Below are 18,701 nucleotides of genomic sequence, written 5' to 3' on the forward strand. Positions count from 1 at the left end.
AAAGTAATTTAAAGGAATAGTTCAACATTTTGGGAAAAGTGTTCTTAGATGAGAAGATCGGTACCACTCTCTGTGTCTGTATCTGTCTGTAAAATTTCAGCTAGCAGCCAGTTAGCTTAGCATAAAGAGTGGAAACAGAGGGAAACAGCTAGCATCTCTGTGAGCAGCTCTTACCAAAAAATCTCCTAAAAGGTACAAACGCGCATTAAAGGAGCTGTCCGACTTTTTGGGAAAAACTCCAGAGAGTGAGACGAAAGCATCAACAACTTTCACATTTGTCCACCAACTCTGAAGCCAGGAGACAGTTAGCTTAGCTTAGCTTAGCTTAGCATAAAGACTGGAGACAGGGGGAAACTGCTAGCCTGGCTCACTGTGAGGTGCCGGTGGGAGGATTTTACTAGCTTCAGATATATCCAGGCTACCAGTTTCCCCCTGTTTCCAGTCTCTATGCTAAGCTAAGCTAACTGTCGCCTGGCTTCATATTTAGTGGACGAATACGAGTTTTTGCTTTTATCTCTGCAAGAGAGCAAGAGTTTTTCCCAAAATGTCAGACTGTTCCTTTAATGAGTGTTCGTACCTTTGAGGAGATTTTTGGGTGAGAGCTGCTGACTGACTGAGGCTGAACTCCACAGATTCTTCACTGCAGCATGAAATTGGACTTTGTATTCATAATAAAATCTGTGTTTGTCAGTGCTCAAAGTTACTACATTGAGGGTTTTTTTGATTTTGCCCTAATAATGTCTCCCTTTGACGTCTCTTTGTGGTGGGGTCACCTCAGGTTACTCTTTCTAACTGGCTCATTTTTCTCCCCCGTGATTTACATTTAGTGTTTATCTCACTTCGTCTTCTCATGCTCATGATAAACAGCTGTATAAATAACTACACGTGAACACCAGCAGCTAACTGAGCAGCAGCGGGCTTCAGTGTTTTCTCTGTTGCATCATTTGTTTGCTGCAGCCGAATGTGTCACAGCGTCCAGCCCGGCTGGTCCGGCGAGGCGGCGCTGTCTCGGGGCTCGCCGCGTGTTTGACATCACATTTTGTTGTGGAAAGAAAGCTCTCGGGCAGCCAGCAGACTGTGCTCACCGTCTGCCACTCTGTGACTTCACAGTCTGAGCCGGGAGATTTACACGAGCACATTAACGGCGTGAGACAGCGACGTCGGCGCTGACGGTCTGTCCTTTCATTCACGATGAGAGGCTGCGTCACGCTCGCTGCAGAGGTGGAAAATGATTCCCAGCATTGCTGTCAGCGCTGTGCCTTCAGCTGCTGCAGTGTCCAGTCTTACATCTCAGGAACTTTTGTTCCCGTTGGAGCTGCACCGAAGGATTATTTTTATTCTGGATTCATCGTTCAGTCCGTTACATGTAGTATCTAATTCCACAGAGCCTGTTTTCTTCAACAAAACACAAAGATATTCAGTTTACTATCAGAGACCATTCAGATTCCCTCATGAGCAGCTGGAACATGTGAATCTTTTCTCCAGAAACCAAAGATGTTCAGATTAGGACGACATGAAGCAGAAAAAGCAGAAAAACCTAAAACATTTAAGAAGAAACGACTGAATGATTAGTTAATTGCCCCAACAGCTGCTGATTAACTTAATCTACGAATTGAATTCATGTGATTCATAAACGAGCAGCTCTGGCTCTTATGGGACACGTATTTATGAAAAGATGAATGAAGTCCACAGATGCTCATGTGTCCTGTCCCTGCTGAGGATTAAAGAGGCCTTTGCTCGCCTCGGGGCGATCAATTACATAAGGTTTGGGTATAAGGTGGCAGCAGAATGTAGGTCACGTCTGAGGAAGATAAAGCGAGGGGTTACTAGTTCAGGGCTTTGGTTCACTCCGTCTCTGTGACGGCCGGCAGCAGCAGTGTGGACTCACGCAGAGCTCGTCCCTCTCAGATGAGAGGACCGCCCCGTGCGGCCTCGTCTTTATTATCGTGTTCTCAGATCAGGTACGGCAGCAACTGTCACGGCTTGACAAGCTCCACTTCCTTTTATCTTTTCTCTCTGATCGTGTTCTGCCCATTTTCGGCTCCTCGTTTGTCAAATGCCGGAGTGAAGAGATGCTGTTTTCTCTCCCCAAATGTCGACCGCTTGGGGGAGTCAGGTCAGAGAGATCGCTGCTGCAAAGTCTTTTTAGTTGTGTGGGATTTCTGATTTCTGGGAAATCTGAAATCAAATGGAAAAAAAGGGGAAAACTGCACATCTAAAAACGATATGATCACCATCTATATGTATTTGATATCTGTTTATTGTGTGAAAGCCTCTCCAAACTATGTGAGCTCCAGGCAGTGTGAGTGTCGATGTGAAATGATAACGTCAGTAATGAGTGAGTAGTGATCAGTCTTGACGTGTTTCTTGTCTCTCCAGTGGATAAAACGCCCTCCAGCGAGGCCGTGGCCGAGTATCTGGAGAGTCGAAAGAAGTACGAAGAGCTCAAGAAACAAAAACGGAAGAAAGGCTCCGGCAGAGAGGAGCAGGTGAAAGATGTCAACGTGTGCTCGTCAGGATGTGAAATACAGTTTACAGTTTTAACTATGTCTCATCTCTCTGTAGACGCTGGCCCTCCTCAGTAGTTTCAAGTCCAAGTTGTCTTCGGCCATCTCTGACGCTCCGGAGGAGGACGCCGAGGAGCTGGAAGAAGACGACGACAAAGGATGGTCAGTGAGCCCGACACCCTTAAACAGACAGAAGTGTTTGAAGCTCGTTATGTCTTTGGTTTTGTGGTCGTCCGTCAGCGTGAAGTCAAAACATTCGGTCTTTAGAGTGTCCTCACAGAACGTCCACACTCACCATCACCATGCTCAGCACACTCACCACCATTACTCCTTCTTGACACCTGCTCGCCTTAAAAGCATCTTTCAGCTCGTTGTTTTGGTTTTACGAGCCACAGCTTTTCCGTCCGTCATCTCATCGCTCACATCAACCTCAGTTTCACTTTAAAAAAAGCTCCAAAAACCACATGTCATCGGCTAGAGAGGCAGATGTTTCCCTGAGAAGTTGGTGGAGACCAAAACAGAACGAATAGATGGAGTAAGAGAAATCACAGATAAAGAAAGGGGATTTGTTTGGTGCTCAGGTTTGACTCTGAAGCTGAATGAACTCAATGTTAGATGCCGAAAAACTTCGATGTATGTCCACGGTCGTCTGTCTTCAGTTGAGTATCTGTTACTTTATCTTTAATTATTGTAGTGTCATACCAGCCAGAGTCAGGAGGACCTTTGTGTCGGTATTTTATGACAAACATCGAGTGTATGAAAGCCTCTGGAGCAGGAACACCGTCTGAGACAGAGCGAAATAGCTGTCGTGGAGGCCGTCGTGCAGCGCCTTAAACCGCTGACACTGCGCTGCCGGAGCATTCAAGAAGCAGTTTGGCAAACACTCCATGCTGTGGACGGTGGAGCTCGAGCGTGACGAGCTGGCACGAGGAGGCCTTTTTCATCAGCCTCTGCTGGGTTCACGTCGTGCTCGTCCTCTTGATTCCCGCGTGGTGAGCGCTGGATTGTGGGAGCTTGTAAAAGAAACCATTTATTATCGGAGTCAAAGCGGCCCAAACGAGACGCTGAACCGCTCAGATGCTGCACAAAATCCCTCTTCGTTCCACGGACGATGAAGCTGACCTTTGTCAGACCCGACGCTTGCATCAGGTTCTCACAGATGTGTGCGAAGGTTGACGTTGTGCGCATGTGTGCGCGTCAAGTCAGGATTTCAACCCACAGCCACCAGATCGGCCATCAGGAAATCAGCCCTGACGCTGTGTTTTCCTCTCATATTCTGTTTTTCACCAAAGATCTCAAAGTGTAACTGCACAGAGTCGAGGTTTGAAATGAATACCATGTGTTTGAATTCAGCGAAGTGTCTGTGTGCGAGAGATTTAGAATAACAAAACCTGTAGTTGCTATTAGTCTCCAGAAGCCCCCTTGAAGTGTAATCTGTCTGTGTGTGTGTTGGGAAGGGGGGGGGGGGGGGGGGCTAATGAATTTGAGAGAAGCCTTGGCTGCCTTTTGGAGCCTCTCCCGGCTGCAGACACCTCACTGTGCCGCCCCCGCCAGGTATGGCGAGAGGGGAGGGACAGCGGCGGTAGCATTGCAGTCCTAGAAAAACACCAGTGGGAAGTCTGTGCCACTCTAGGAGCTCTGTGAACAGAATGTGGGTTACAACAGGTCAGACATTGGAAGTCAAGTCTGGGCCAGAGGAGGTAAACTATTCCATCTGTGTCTGTGTCTACAAATTCTGACTCCCTCCTCCTCCTCCTCTCTGCTAACACACACAACCTCAGTCCACACTCTCCATGCAAAGCGTCCAGCGCTGCTCTCGCCGTCCCTCCTGGACTCCCTCACTCCCCCTGCTCGAGCTGCAAGGAAAAAAAAGAAAGAAAGCTAGAAAAATAAATTGAGGAAAAGCTTCTGTAGCCTCGCATCACGGCAGCACGGAGTGGTTTTGATAAGACCCCGAACGCCGGCTTTCCACATCCCGTCTCCGAGCTGCGGGACTCTGAGGCCGAACGGCCGGCGGGCTGTCATCGCCGAGACTGCTAGACAAATTATCAGAGGCGGCCCGCTCGCGCTGCAGGAGTCCTCAGGGTCTGCCAGAGTCTAGCCATTACATTCTAGATGAGCTGTCACAACTCCTGCCGATTTCAAATGAACGCTGGAGACACACACACACACACACACACACACTCGGCCTGACACACAACACATGCTGCACACAGCAGACAAGCCATCAAACACAAAATACTTTAAAATACACACCAGAGAATATACAGTGGCTTTATTTCGGGGTTCGAAGCCCACGCTGGTGCACAGTGTACACACTCAGACAGCAGAGTCCTGTAAATATTTTCTCTGTGGCCGATAAGAAAGACCTGCTGACCATCAGCTTTGAAGGGACGGACCGAAGACTGGGACACAAGACGGTTTGACTGAAGCTATTTTTACCGATGTGCGTGTTAGCTTAGCCTGTGGACATCGACGGAGGGACGCGAGAGGCTTCACGAACATGAGCAGCAGTCAGTGGAGACCACAGAAGCCCAAACATGGTCACTGTCATCCACGTCTAAGATGGCAACCAATCACAGCGTCCACGGTTTGAGTCCAGGCTGGACTGTCCCCTCATGTCCTGTAGCTCCTGTCTTCTATCTAATAAAACCAAAAAATACTTAAAAAGCAGCTTGATATGTCTTTGAAATGAATGTATTCAAACAAGACCAGGGTCGGGTTAGGCTAGAAAAGAAGCAGTTTTGTCCAAAGACGTCACAAATGGGATCCGGGAAAGTTTTTTCCTCCAAAAACACCTGTTTGGATCGTTCCACAGGTAAACAGGCTCATTGGTAACAGGTGAGAGCGTCATGATTGGGTATGAATCAGTCACTCATAGAGGATGGAGCAGTTGGACAGTTACAAAAATTGTTGGACACAGACATCAGAAAGGTTTGAGGGGGTTCTGAAGTTATCTGAACACCCGCGAAGCACTTCTGATGGAGTTTACTTCCGGTTTAACAGTCTACATCCATGCTAACGGCTGTGCTAAGACACTGAGCTAGCTGCTAACATCTGCATGCTAACATGCTGATGTTGAGCAGGTATAATGTTTCCCATGTTCACCATCTTAGTTTAAGGTGTTAGCATGCTAATTTAGCTAATTAGCGCTAAATGACTGATGTGGATGCTGATATTTGGTCATAAAACAAATTTCATGGCGTCCGATGTTTGTTGGGATCTGTCAGTCACATGTTAGCGGTGGACCACTAGAGCTACGCTGCTAGCATGACTAACGTTTCCTCCATCCTTCAGGTGTTTCTGATACTCGATTCTCCACCCGCACATGGACGCAGGAGGATGTAGCTGCTTGATAACAGCTTTTGAGCCTCTGGTGTGGCTAAAAATGGATGCTTGTAATTGATCCGTCACTCCTGCTTTGTTGTTGAGATTTACCGATAACCTTCACAGAGCAGCTGGAGAAACCTGTGAATTGCCTGACACTGATATCTCCGGTGAGGAATGTCCTGATTCTTTAATCTGTCTTTGGGGGAAGAGAAACTGACGGGGGAAATGAAAGACACATGAGCGTCTGTTCTCTGGAGAGCAGGCTTTCGTTCAGGATTTTTGACCTGCTAAGATCTCAAAAAGGAGCCCAACGCTGCACCTTTGCTGCTTCTAATCTCTCACTTTTTACCATTAGATCCCTGATCTGTGGCTTGGACAAAGACGTGGTCCAATCCTGTTTTAACCGTTTTGTGTGGCTGCATCTTTATATTCCAACAAGGCTTAAAATCCATCTTTAAACACCTTGTGTGTCCTGAGCTTAGCATGTCTTCATATTAACTTCCCACAGGCAGCATTACAGAATATATTGGACATGTTTGGGCTTTAGTTGAAATGGCAAAGTTCAGCTGTCAGACGCTGTTTCTTTTTTTAGCCTCTTTCGGTTCATCGTTCATACACAACTTGTTCAATTTCGCCGCTCTGCATCCGAGCTGTTTTCAGTGAAAAAGCTCTGATAAACCCGCTGTTAGCTACCTGCTCAGCACCAAACAGCAGACAGACAGAGTTAGCAACTAGCTGGTGGAGCGTTTAGCAGCTAAATCGGCAGGTATTTCCCTCAGGAGGTGGTGGAGAACAAAACAGAGCTGATGGCGGACTTAAATTCACCTGGTGGCCTGATGCTAACGCTAATGTCGCTCTGTGCACATGTTTTGCTAACATCTTTGGACACAACCTGTTCCAACTTCTGTCCTCTGGTGGGCGCCAGAGATCACTGAGCGCCAAAACAACCAGACACAAAAACAGCCGTTCATGCTCATCCTGCACGTTGTAAATGTATATGTTGTTTATTTCTACACACTGGGTGCTGTTCCTTGTATGTGCACACATAAATGAAGCTGATTCAGATTCTGATAACATGTCAGATGTTGAGTTTACAACCTGTTTCCATTGGCCATAAAAATCACTTAATGCACCTTTAGATCTGACATTAGCGTGCGTTATTTCTCTTTATTAACACGACGCAAAACCACAACTAATTTAATACTAATTAGTGGTTTAAGTCATTCTGCAAGCAGCTTTGATATCGAGCAAGAAAGAATTCATGGAAATATACAAAGACGTCACTGCTTGAGTTTGCATAATAGATTTTAATTTCAAGTATAGCAATTAGCCCGTTTACCATCCTGCACCACCACGACAGACCCGTCTGAAAACATTCAGTGTAAGTTTGTTTATCTGTTTATTCACTGTTGTCTGCCTGCTTTGAAAGTATGAATGAAGTTTATTATTAGCAGCTGAAAAACAAACAGCGATCAGAATAATAGAAGTTGTTTCTCGTGTTCTAGCTTTTCTCATTTTTTGGTTGTAATGTTGAAGTGAAGCCGGCCACAGCGAGCAGAAACGAGCCTCTCGCCTACAGTTGTGCAGAGCTGTGATTTAGTGGATCCTGCACCGCCGTTCTTTGATCTCTCTCCGCCTCTCTCCGTCTGATTTAGGATGGCCCACGTTCTGCAGTTTGATGAGCAAACCAGAAAAGTCAAGGATGCCAACATGCACGACGAGGACACGTTCGAGATCTACGACCCACGAAACCCCGTCAATAAACGGAGGAGAGAGGAGAGCAAGAAGATCATGAAGGAGAAGAAGGCCAAGAGGTGAGGTCAGCGGGTCGAAGGTCGGGTCCTGCCCGAGCCACGTGACTGAGAAAGTGGACATCCAGCACCCGGCCTGTCCACGTTTCCTCCACTTCAAACCCGCCTCAAACTTTGAAGAGTCTCCTGGCTGGAACATCTGGATTGAGCACGCTGACCTGATCCCTGTAATCTGTGATGGGGAGGCGTCTCCGCTCAGACCAGCTGCTCCTGGACTTCGCTCAGTCGCTCATCTGGATTAAAACTGTGCTCATGGTAAAGATCGGGGTCCTGACTCGACCACGTGTGCTGTTGCTAACTTTTCTATGCCGTTCCTTTTCTGTTTCTGTCGTCCGGAGCTTAAATGTGACTTTGCCAGAGAAATAAAGTACGTTTGGAAACAGTCTGTAATGATTCTGTTTGGCTTTAATTAACTGAAGACGGCACTTTATCAGGTGTACCTGTGTCATCTAACACAATCCAGGACAACATCTGTTGGATTGCATTAGACTGTACAGGTGTGTGCTGCTTCTATGTTTAGTATATTGACTGATTATGAATCCTCATCATCACTTTTTGGCCATAAATGTGTTACGAACTGTCTCGTTCAGATACAACTTCAGCTGCAGTGTAGGCAAGAACCTGACTCCTTAATGAGATTAGATTGCAAAGACCTTTGTCAATTAAAGAACTTTTACCCATTAACTCCACCATTAAAGAGGTTCCCGTCCTAAAACACCAAGTTTTTACACTCCTGCAACCAGTTTGGCCTTTAAATGGTCACACAGTGAGCAGCTTGTAAAGAGTCTTCTGCAGGTGGATTCTTTAATCTGCTAAACGTACTGTAGCGTACCTGAACGCAGCTCTGCACGGTCCCACTTCTTTGAATAAATTCACTGTGAGGCTCTGCACTGAGGTTGTTTTTTATGAGAAAATATGCCCAGAATTCAGGTTTGTACCAAACATCAACATGTCTTCTTCCCTCACACATCAGGAGCAGATCCAGCGTTATCCTTCAGACACTGTGACCTGTTTTCAGAAGCACAGAATGAAGATTCCTCCTCAATGATCGTGGGATGTTCATGCTAAATGTTCCAGTTATTTAGGTGAAGTGACACACATCACGAGGAGGTAATATTCTGTACATGCTGTGGACGCACTTCCTGTTCCACCGTGGGGCGTTTGAGGACCTCCACAGTGCTGGAATTTTACACTTCAAATCTGCATGTCCAGTGGCCTCGAGGTTAGGATGCAGCACATACAAAAGCAAAGTCCTCAGCTTGATTCTGGCTTTCATTTGAAGTCATACCTTCGTCTTTCCTCCTGCATTTCCTGCCCGTCTCTCTAAAACCTTGAATTTGGACGCTCAGCTAAAAAGTCGGAAAGTACATAAAGAGCGTTGGGAGGTAACCGGGGGTTGATCTCAGAGACAGACATCTGCTGTATTGAGCTTTCCTATCCTGTCACTGCCTCTATACGCCCTCAGTACTGTTAATACTGGGCACCTTCATCACCGCAGCATTAACATCAAAGTGGCATTAAACTAATTATAGACAACAGGAGGTTAATGAATAGCCTGCTTCATCCCCTCATCTCTGATTCAACATCATGAAAGATGGGATGAAGCCTCACTCCACAATAGCAGTTTTTACCAGATTAAAGCAGCAGTTGTGGGAAACATGCTTGTTCTCTCTTGAGGTTTCTGTGTTGAATATGCCAGGAGGTGCTTAGCTTAGCTTAGCATAAAGACTGGAAGCGGGAGGAAGCAGCTAAAAATAAAAACACGTCACGTCTTGTTTGTTTAATCCACACAAAAACTGAAACTGTTTGTTCGTGAGCTTCAGAGGTGGCAGCAGGCAGATCTCAGCTGCCTTTTTGTGCTGTTTAACGTCTTCATGCTAAGCTAAGCTAACTACCTGTGGTTTCATACTTATACAGACATGAGAGCGGTATCAGTCTCCTCATCTAAGTCTTCAGTGCATCTATCAAAAGTTTGAACTATTTCTTGAATGCTGAGGTGGAAACCGGTGACGGCCTGATATTTTCAGCCTCTGGCAGCTCATCCTGCTCAGGTCGCCGCTGGAGCATTCAGAGCTTGTAAAAAGGAACCATTTAAACCAAAGACTTTACCTCACTGTGGTGCTTTTGGGGTAAATGATCTGCCACTGCCATGTGTGTGACCAGGAGCTGCATTTGGCCAGCGCACTATTTTTTACTGCACTTCTGGGATTATGCTTAAATTTTCATATGGAACAGGAAGCAGAGTTAATGTTACACCGCGAGCCCGGCTCGGCCCGAGCTGCCACAAATCTAAAACAGGTGATCGAACTGACTGTATGTGCTCCTGAGTCCAGGTCGGGTTGTGCCACTGATGTGTTACTGAGAGAAACACTGAAAAAGTCAGAATATTTCTTATCATGCACATAAGTCAGTCATTTATGTTTAAAGCGACGACCAGAGAAATGAAAGGATGGCGTCATTCCTCTGCAGCACCACCAGGAGAACGCTCGGCGCTCCCCGGCGTCCCTGTGCCCGGCTCGGAGCAGGAAATACCACTTTTTGCTGCTGGTCATGTGACTTCCAGGGATGAGATGGAAAGGTAATAGCATTATCACGCTATTCTTCAACCACTATCTCCCTCTGCCCTTGTGGGCGAGGGCTAAATGTAGCCAGATTATCCTCCTCATCTCTTAGAAATTCAACCAACGCTTCTTATTTTCTGCTCTCGTCTTTCCAGATTTCCTCCCGGACATGAAATCCTTTAACTTCTGGCTCTGGCTTTGCAGGCTGCAGGGTTCAGCGCTCCTGTTGCCGTCGCTCATGTGTCGGTGTGAGCAGCAGAGATGGTCCACGTGCCTGACCTCTGAACCGAGGCCATGAGTCCTCGCTCCCCGGGGTGTGATGGACAGGAAGTGCAGGAGAAGGCAGCGCGGTGAGTTAGCGTGCGCTCACAGGAGGGATATTGATGAGTTTGCAAGATCAAAGGGAAGATGGTTTGGACAGGCGTGGCAGGTTTTCATGGTTAACGCTTGGTCACTCGCAGACGTCCAAGGACGGCAGGGTGATCGTTTGTCTCTGCTGCAGGTGTCCTCAGTGTCCACCAGCTTTTTGTCTGAAGTGTTAAAGGTTTGAAAACAAAATTTGATAATACTGATCCAAAATGCAGGATGCACTGTATCAATTAATCATGCTAAAATGCATTTCTGTTATGATAGCCCACTTTTTATAATAAAAAGGAGAATAACTTTATTTATAAAGCACCTTTCATACATAAAACGCAGCTTTACAGTGTGGCGTTAAGAGAAAACACACAAATAAATAACTTCATTAGAAATAGAGTAAAAGATCCAATAAAAACACGAATAATCAATGAATGAGAGATTTTTATTAGTACTTGATTCATGCAAATATGACACTGAAAGTTGCTGTATTACAAAGTGTTAAAGTACTTTAATGCATTTTTAGACAGAATGAGGACTGTCCATTTGTCCTTCATTGCTCAGCCCTCAGATTAAAATAAGTCCTGAGTGTTTGTTGTTTCAGGAACCAGTGAGGCCTCAAATCTGCTCCAGTTTGGGTAACATATCAATGAGTTCAAAGGTTTATCAGTTGCTTTCTAATCATATGAGACGGGATCGAGTGATTCTGTAAAAGTTATTTTATCTTTTGAGGCATCGATGGAGACGTAAACAGAAGAAATAAACACATCTCAGAGCAGCCGTCCAGGAGTTTAGGCTTCCACTTTCTTTGAGCACAGCAGCTCCTTTTGTTGCATTCATGAGTCGAGTTTAGTTTGGATCAACTGTTTTGCTGACGACACTGTGTTTTATGCCATAACTCTCTGTATTAGCATCCTGCATTTTTTCATTAAAGTCAGTCTACGCACAATTTCACACTGATATCATGTCAGGTAGAGATCTCCTCACAGCCAGTATGGACAAGTCTGTATCTCCCCATTACATCACTCCTTTTTTTCCTCCATATACTCTCAAACAGTGCTCATTGTATTAAACCAGAGCCAAATTCGCATGCAAACTTGTTCGAACCTCTTCAGCTGATGAGCTAATACAAAGCCGTCTTTGTCTGGAAGTGCTGCTTTGCTCCTCTTATGTTTGAGGATACTCGTTAAGGCGACTCCTTAAAAACGACATGTCGGTGCAGAGGTGCATGTCAGCAGCCGGAGAGAAAACGATGGCAGAGCTGTGTGATGCAGGGAGCATTAACAATAACATATTCATTCCCCCACATCTTGCCAAATGTGAGGTCCGAGCAAGGCCTGCCCAGGACATTTCCAATACCACAGCAATTGCACAGGACTGATCAGGAATGAGCGCTATTTCTCCGAAACTGAACACACAGAGGGAGACTAGTGTAAACAATAAATTAAGCCCAGGACTACAACTGAGACCAAGGTTAAACTCAAAAAAGCAAACCTCAGACATACTTTACCTCAAACTGAAGGAATACGTAGCATTGAGTTACATGGAAGGCAGTCGTTATCTAACCTCCTAGTTGGACTTTATGAAATATTTCCATTTTAGGTCAGAGTGAATTTATTCCATATTGTGAGAGATTATTGGAGAAAGAGGTAAGTATGATATTGAATGTTGGTGAGAGGCGGGTGGGGGCCATAATGTGGTTTGGCTTAAACGTGATGCGCTAATACCATCCGTAGTGTGCTGGACGTGCAGTGTATTAATTATGATTTCAGGTTTGAGTTTTAGGTCAGTTGAACTGATGCAGGTAGGATCATCGTGATTTGATCAATGATGTTTCCAGTCATGAGATGGTCCTTCATTGTTCCCAGAGGACGAATCCTTTTTCTGACACAAACTGAACACAATCATTTGCAATCGAACTGTCCATGTGTTAATCTCCTTTATCCAATCACGTGTTCAATGTGTCCCCAATCATTGTCCTCTCACCTGTCACCAATGAGCCTGTTTACATGTGGAATGATCCAAACAGGTGTTTCTGGAGCGTTCCACAACTTTCCCAGTCTTTGAAACGAGATTCACAATAAGCAGATATTTAAAAAAGTCAATGACGCTGATGATGAAGAACATTAAATATACTGACTTTGTGCTGTTTTCAGGTGAGTTTATGTATAAACGATCAGCTGATCACATTCTGTTTCAGACTTTTACGTCCTTCTCAAACATACAGAGGCTTTAACCCTTCAGGTGCTGCATGTGTTGTGGTTCAGCAGGTAGCTGGGTCACCTTTAAGGGATGCGCCTGCTTTGTTCCTATACTGTCCTCTGTCAGCAGGAAAGGTAAATGGATTAAGTGTATAAAGAATCAATAGCCAATCACTTAGGCCAATGGAGTAAAGCCAAGAGCTTTTGCTTGGTTGTGGATGAGACAGAATAATGTTGTGTGTGTATGCGAGTGAGTGTCATCATTTGGGTGGACGATGCTCTTGAACAGCAGGCTCTACGTACAGCATGCTTAAAGACATGCTCGCTCGCTCTCTCTCTCTCTCTCGAGGACATTATGAAATCCATCAGGAATGAATTATGTCGTGATTTAGCCTCCTCTGCTCCAACTGCCCACAACTAATAAATGACAGCGAGCTAATGAGGACAAATGATAATGGGGCTGTAGTCACGGTACAGAGAGCCACGAGGCTCGTGGTTATTACTCTGTTCAGTTACATTGTAATGCTGCTTCTGTCTCCCTTTCATAGCCCACATGTCCTTCACTCTCGACCAGGAAAAGGTGAATCTTTGGACAATACGCGGACGTGCCGAGGACATCCAGTGGAGCCATATTGAAGGTTTGACAGCGACCCTGAGGGTCTGCTTTAATGTGAACCCCCGTTAAGATCTATTGTTTTAGTAGCTTGTAACCGTAATGATGTTCTGAGGTAACAATATGTTTTATGGAGGAATAACTCATCCCATTTTATAGTGTGTTGGTTGTCCTTAATGTAATCTCTCCGCGCTCTCATTACAATGAAAAAGTAGCCGTGAAGATAAAATGATCTGCTCACAAGCAATTTTATTAATTGTCCAGAGATTCATCCATCAGTTGTACTCTAAATAGAACAAAGTGCCGTCTCAAGTGGAGGTCAGTCGATGGAGTTGTCCTTGTCTTTCAGATTAAAATAGCACAGCGACACTGCACAGTGGACACAATACAGAAGTGAAGCCATGCTGCTTTAAAGTCACGTCGAAATCAAATATTTCCTTTTGTAACGCAGCTGTCAATAACACGTCCGTGTTTATTTTCATGTCAAAACACGAGATAAGAAGAAGAAGAAGGGACGTCAAACTGGTGAAGAAGTGATTCAGCAGCAAGTAACAGTTTCATTAACGCTGTGCTATTTGATTTTTTGGCCACTAGGGGGCAAAAACACACAAACACCACATGTCACAAGCGTATTATGTGTTGGCTAATGTGTTAGCAAACATTTGCTTTTTATCTCTAGTTTCAGTTTTACTAAGTCCTCAGAAATTTATCTGACTCTTTGCAAGATGTTTGACTTTCTTCACCAGCTAGTGATCGCTAACTTCATCTATCGTTTGGTTTGGGGCAAGTAGGCCAGCGTACGGTTCGTTAATGAGAACTTTTTATCGTGTTTTTATTCTTTTTTTTGTGCTGGAAACAGCTGCCTTTGGGAGTTGATCAGACAGGCTGTAAACATGGTGTAAAACCATTTAATGAGCTGGAAGAGGCTGAAAAGTTCAAGCTGCAGAGTTGACTGATTATTATCTGAGGTTATGTTTTCAGTTTGGTTTGTTTGTTGGTTATCAGCAGGAAAAACTACTGGTTCAATTTTCATGAAAACAGGGGGAAGGGTGGCGCATTGGCCAAGGAAGAACCCAATAAATTTTGAGGTGGATCTGAATCACATATCCTAAAATCCAGCCAATGGTAGCAAAGTTCAATACTGACAAAACGCAGCAAACTGTAGAAATACAATCACTCCATATTTCAATCCACACTGACCGTGAGGATTCGCTAACCTGTCTTGTCCTACTGTTTCCTTTTCCCCTGGTGTTATTTGTCTATCTGTCCCCCTGCCTGTCTCAGCTGGGTGTGTCCCTGCACTCCGGCTCCGCCTCCTCAGCAGCGCACCTGGCGCTCATCAGCCTGATTATGGCTGAGCATTTAAGTAGGACGCTCGGCTCTACATGTTGCCAGATTTTACTCGTTCCCTCATTGTTTCCTAGTTCCTCTGCTGTGTGCTCTTGTTGTAGTTAGGTGTTGGATTTTTTTTCCATATGGACCGTCACTCAGTGCCTTCCTGCCTCGTCAGTGTTTGAGTTTTGCTTCCTTTTGTTTGTAGTTTTCTACTTCTTTTGAGTGCGCTTTGTGTTCACTTTCTTTTCTTTCTTTGAATCCTCTCCCCGGTTTGCATCTTTGAGTCCAAAACAAAAATTTAAGGCACAGCCTAACACTGACGTCATGCAGAAGGTAGCAGCATAAAAACGCTTCTCAAACAGTCTGAAATAAATACACACATATGCAACTTTCAGCAGTATTAGCAGGTTTAAAGACGGGATCTCTGTTGGTTTCTACAAAGTGAAGCTCTAACAGCCAAATGTCAGGGAAGTACTTTAAAAAAACAGGAGCGCTGCATCAACTCAGAACAACAGAAGATGAAAAAGAAAGTTTGTTGGTTTTTAGGTACCCAATGACGGAGAGCTAGCCACTTGTTTCCTGGCTACGAACCCCTTTGATCTTCTTCACCTGGGGCTTCGAGGCTGCATACCTCTGAGGACCGGACAGCAGAAGAAGTAATGACTCCAGATACATGCCCTTTGCACTCACTAATGTCTAAAGTTCACTGAAAACACATTTACATTGGGGAGGAACTTGTTGATCCACCACGACTGTGAAGGGTCAGGGAGTACATTTTGCCATGTGGGTGTTGAGGATTTGTCTGTTTGTGTTGATGCATGGAAACATGGGACGGTGGCTACTTCATGTCCACTGGAGGGTAAAAATTCATCTTTCATGGGAGCATGATGGGAAGGCTTTGCACTTTTTCATGCAGTTATCACATAAAATTGACTGAAGTTGTTGAACGTGTCATCAGATTGCTCCTGATGAAAACAACACAGCGGGATGTTTGTGCAGAGTAAAAGCAGTGTCATCTGGTAATCGAGGTTTTGCTCTTAAAGGCCAAACTTTCATCCATCACTTTCAGTATCCTGAGACGGCAGAAGGTTGTCATGTGCCCTTACGTGTTACCTTTGAAGGCCATTGTCATGAGTGGGATCCTGTATGAACTGGTCCAGATGTTTGCCTGAGGAGCAGGTCAGTGGTTCAAGACCTGAAGTGTCGTCCATTTCTAGAAAGCAGAATCTGCAGGAACTTCATCAGAAATACTGAACAACCCGATCAATCAAATCGATGTTGGCATTGTATGTTTGTATGTTTATTCGTATGTTTTGTTGTTGTGGGAGACAACGTGTACGCTGTAGCTACGTCACAGACTTCCAGCATCACCTGTTTCAGATCAGCGTGCTGTTGTTGTGCGTGTTTGGCTGCTGTATGTGTGTGCACAGTAGTGTGTTTGGTTCACAGCTGATAAAGAGTGTGGAGCTCCGCACAGTGAAAGAAAACAGCTTTGAAAGAGGAAAAGGTGCACAGCTGAAGCCTTTCTCTTCACGTCTTTGAAGGTGTGAAGGAAAAAACACATCCTCCTGGTGCATGTGATGGGGTGGCTGCTGCCCTCCCCTCTGCAGCCAGTGCCCTTCGGGGCTTTGATCTTGTCCACGGCAGTTCAATCTGGGCCTCAGCTGTGGGAAAGAGCAGCAGGGCTTAACAGTACAGAGCCCAAACAGAGCCCAGTAGATAGCAGGTGCTGGAGCTGTGACCTTCCCATCCCAGGCCAGCATTCCTGCCTGTCAGACCCCCCAGGTCCAGGCATGCTCTGTCTCCAGCCACACCATCTGGAGCCGCTCGTCCCGCCGCGCCGCGTTCAAATGCGAGAGTGTCCGAAACGCTTCAAGCACTCATCGACGACGCTGTAGTACCACGGCAACTTTGATTAAGCACGATAAGCCCTCAGAGAGCTGTGCTGTTTGTCGCTATGCTAATCCTCACACCTCCCAGCTGGAGGGTAAATACACAAACAGCCGCGGTCTTTAAGTCCAGAGCTACGATGTGTCCTCAGGACCGCAGCCAAGAGTGATGCCTCTAGCCTCCGAGGGGATCTGTAAAAATCTCTTCAACACATTGTGGGACGCTGAATTTTATTTTGTGCATATTTGTGTGAACGTACCTCGTCGCTGCTGCCCGCATACGTTTGGTTTGTCATGCAGCTTTTGAGGGATATTGAAATGCTGATAAGCGACGACGGCTTCTCTCTCTGACACTAGTTTCCATTTGAAGTGCAGAATCCCAGAGAAGAGGAGAAATCTGCTCCTCATCCTCTCTGCACCTCTTATTATAAGCAGCCTGTGAGCTCCACGTCTCAGCGACCCGCTGTGCTGGGAAATCACCTCGTCACTTATTCAAATACATATGGTCCATGTCAGGGAGACTAATATTATCCCCTTGACTAATAAAGTCAACATACTGGAGCGAGAGCGTTCAACAGTACCTTTCTGTAGTCTTCATCTCGTCGCGAACATGCTGACAGAGCCTCACTGTGCAGTGAAGTCTCACACCAGCATTTAAAACAGCCAAGTTAATCTGTGCAAACGTTTCACGTCAGGCTCAATTTAGTGAACTTTGAATGAGCGTCATTGAACAACAGCAAACCATCCTGGATGCTGATTGTTAGCTTATGAGCCGTGTTGTTGCTCATTTTAATTAACACTCATCAGAGTAAAAACTGTTTGCAGACTATTACTGTTGTTGCTAAGCTAACAAGCTAACGGGCTTGCTAACTGACCATTGGAAGGATCCGTTTGTTGCTTCAGTAACTTGTTATTGAATGAAATCAGACCAGCATTAAGAAGTCCCGCATTTATTCCACGTTTTAAACAACTTCACCGCGCTCGGAAAGCAGGAGATAGAAATAATCTGGCAAATAGAAAGCTGTATTCTCCATCGGTAACTCAGAGGTTCATGAGGATAAAGTCCGGTCAGAGCTCTGACTCTTGAAAACTGAAGACACTTTTTCACTATTTTGAATATTCATTGAACTGAAGATGTGTTACTGGCATGAAGACGACACAGAAAAGCAGGTCTTTGTGTACGTGGTCTGTTGTGAATGTGGCCTGGACTGACGTTAGGTTTCCTGGCCTGATTCGAGTAAACACAACAGCAGAGAGAAAACAGGTCCTATTAAGACCGACTAGTGCTAGCTGGCCAGCTAGTGAGTTAGCGGTAAGCTCACTGGCTACAGCAGCTCACCAACAAGCCCCGAGAGTCCGGGAACGACGTCACCGAGCTTCTAGAAGCACAAATATTTAGTAAACACATGCAGATGAATTTACCTGCAGCGCATTCTGATGTGACCGAACCTCAAGAGCCACAGAGCTGAAGAAAATACTTGGCAATCCAAAGCTAAATAGCAATAAAGCTGCGTGACAGCATGTGTTGTCTTGAGGGTGATCTTACTTTCATTGCCTCATCATCAGGAGGCCTCTGGGCCACGTGCGCACACACCGCTAACGCTTCTGTTAGTGCGTCCGGTCTGCGGTGACCCATCCTCGACGTATGCGCACATGTGTCAGAGCGCAAATGTTTCGCGCCGCCTCGGGCCTCTCGGGTCGTCTGCAGGTACGAATCTCTCGGCCTGAACTCCATCACCTTCCCTTTTTTCTCTCCTCGTCACCCTCAGCTCTGCAGGTTCGGACTAATGTAATCACAGACGGGCCAGCGCGGGAGACAGAAGCCGGGCCAGACGTACAGGTATTCTAAACTGGTTACATTAGACCAAACAGGCCATCTGTCTCCCTCTGTAATTGGACACTGTGGATTAGAAGGAGACGGCAGCGTTTCCCAGCCAAGTGGGCTAGTTACTGTTTATTTGGAATTAATTACCAAGGAGAGTGGAAACCTCACGGCTCCCAGAGAGCGAATCCAGACACTTGAGGCCAGGATGAGAGGAAGGAGAGTGCCATACCAAAGCTATGGCAACAGAGCTGGGACAGTTCAGGACGACGTCT

The 18,701-nt window shown here is 45.7% G+C and overlaps 1 protein-coding gene across 1 annotated transcript in view; it reads left to right on the plus strand.

The window, feature by feature from the left end:
• Nucleotides 1-8,033, plus strand: part of cwc27 (CWC27 spliceosome associated cyclophilin) — a 28,510-nt gene extending 20,477 nt beyond the window's left edge. Inside the window, exons 12-14 of the mRNA XM_070989692.1 lie at nucleotides 2,380-2,489; nucleotides 2,566-2,669; nucleotides 7,493-8,033. Of these exons, the coding sequence (XP_070845793.1) occupies nucleotides 2,380-2,489; nucleotides 2,566-2,669; nucleotides 7,493-7,655 (377 nt within the window). The 3' untranslated portion in view covers nucleotides 7,656-8,033. The remainder of the gene's footprint in view (nucleotides 1-2,379; nucleotides 2,490-2,565; nucleotides 2,670-7,492) is intronic.
• Nucleotides 8,034-18,701: the final 10,668 nt, after the last annotated feature.

The sequence above is a fragment of the Chaetodon trifascialis genome, chromosome 20 (genome assembly GCF_039877785.1).
Source record: "Chaetodon trifascialis isolate fChaTrf1 chromosome 20, fChaTrf1.hap1, whole genome shotgun sequence".
Taxonomy (NCBI): Eukaryota; Metazoa; Chordata; class Actinopteri; order Chaetodontiformes; family Chaetodontidae; genus Chaetodon; species Chaetodon trifascialis.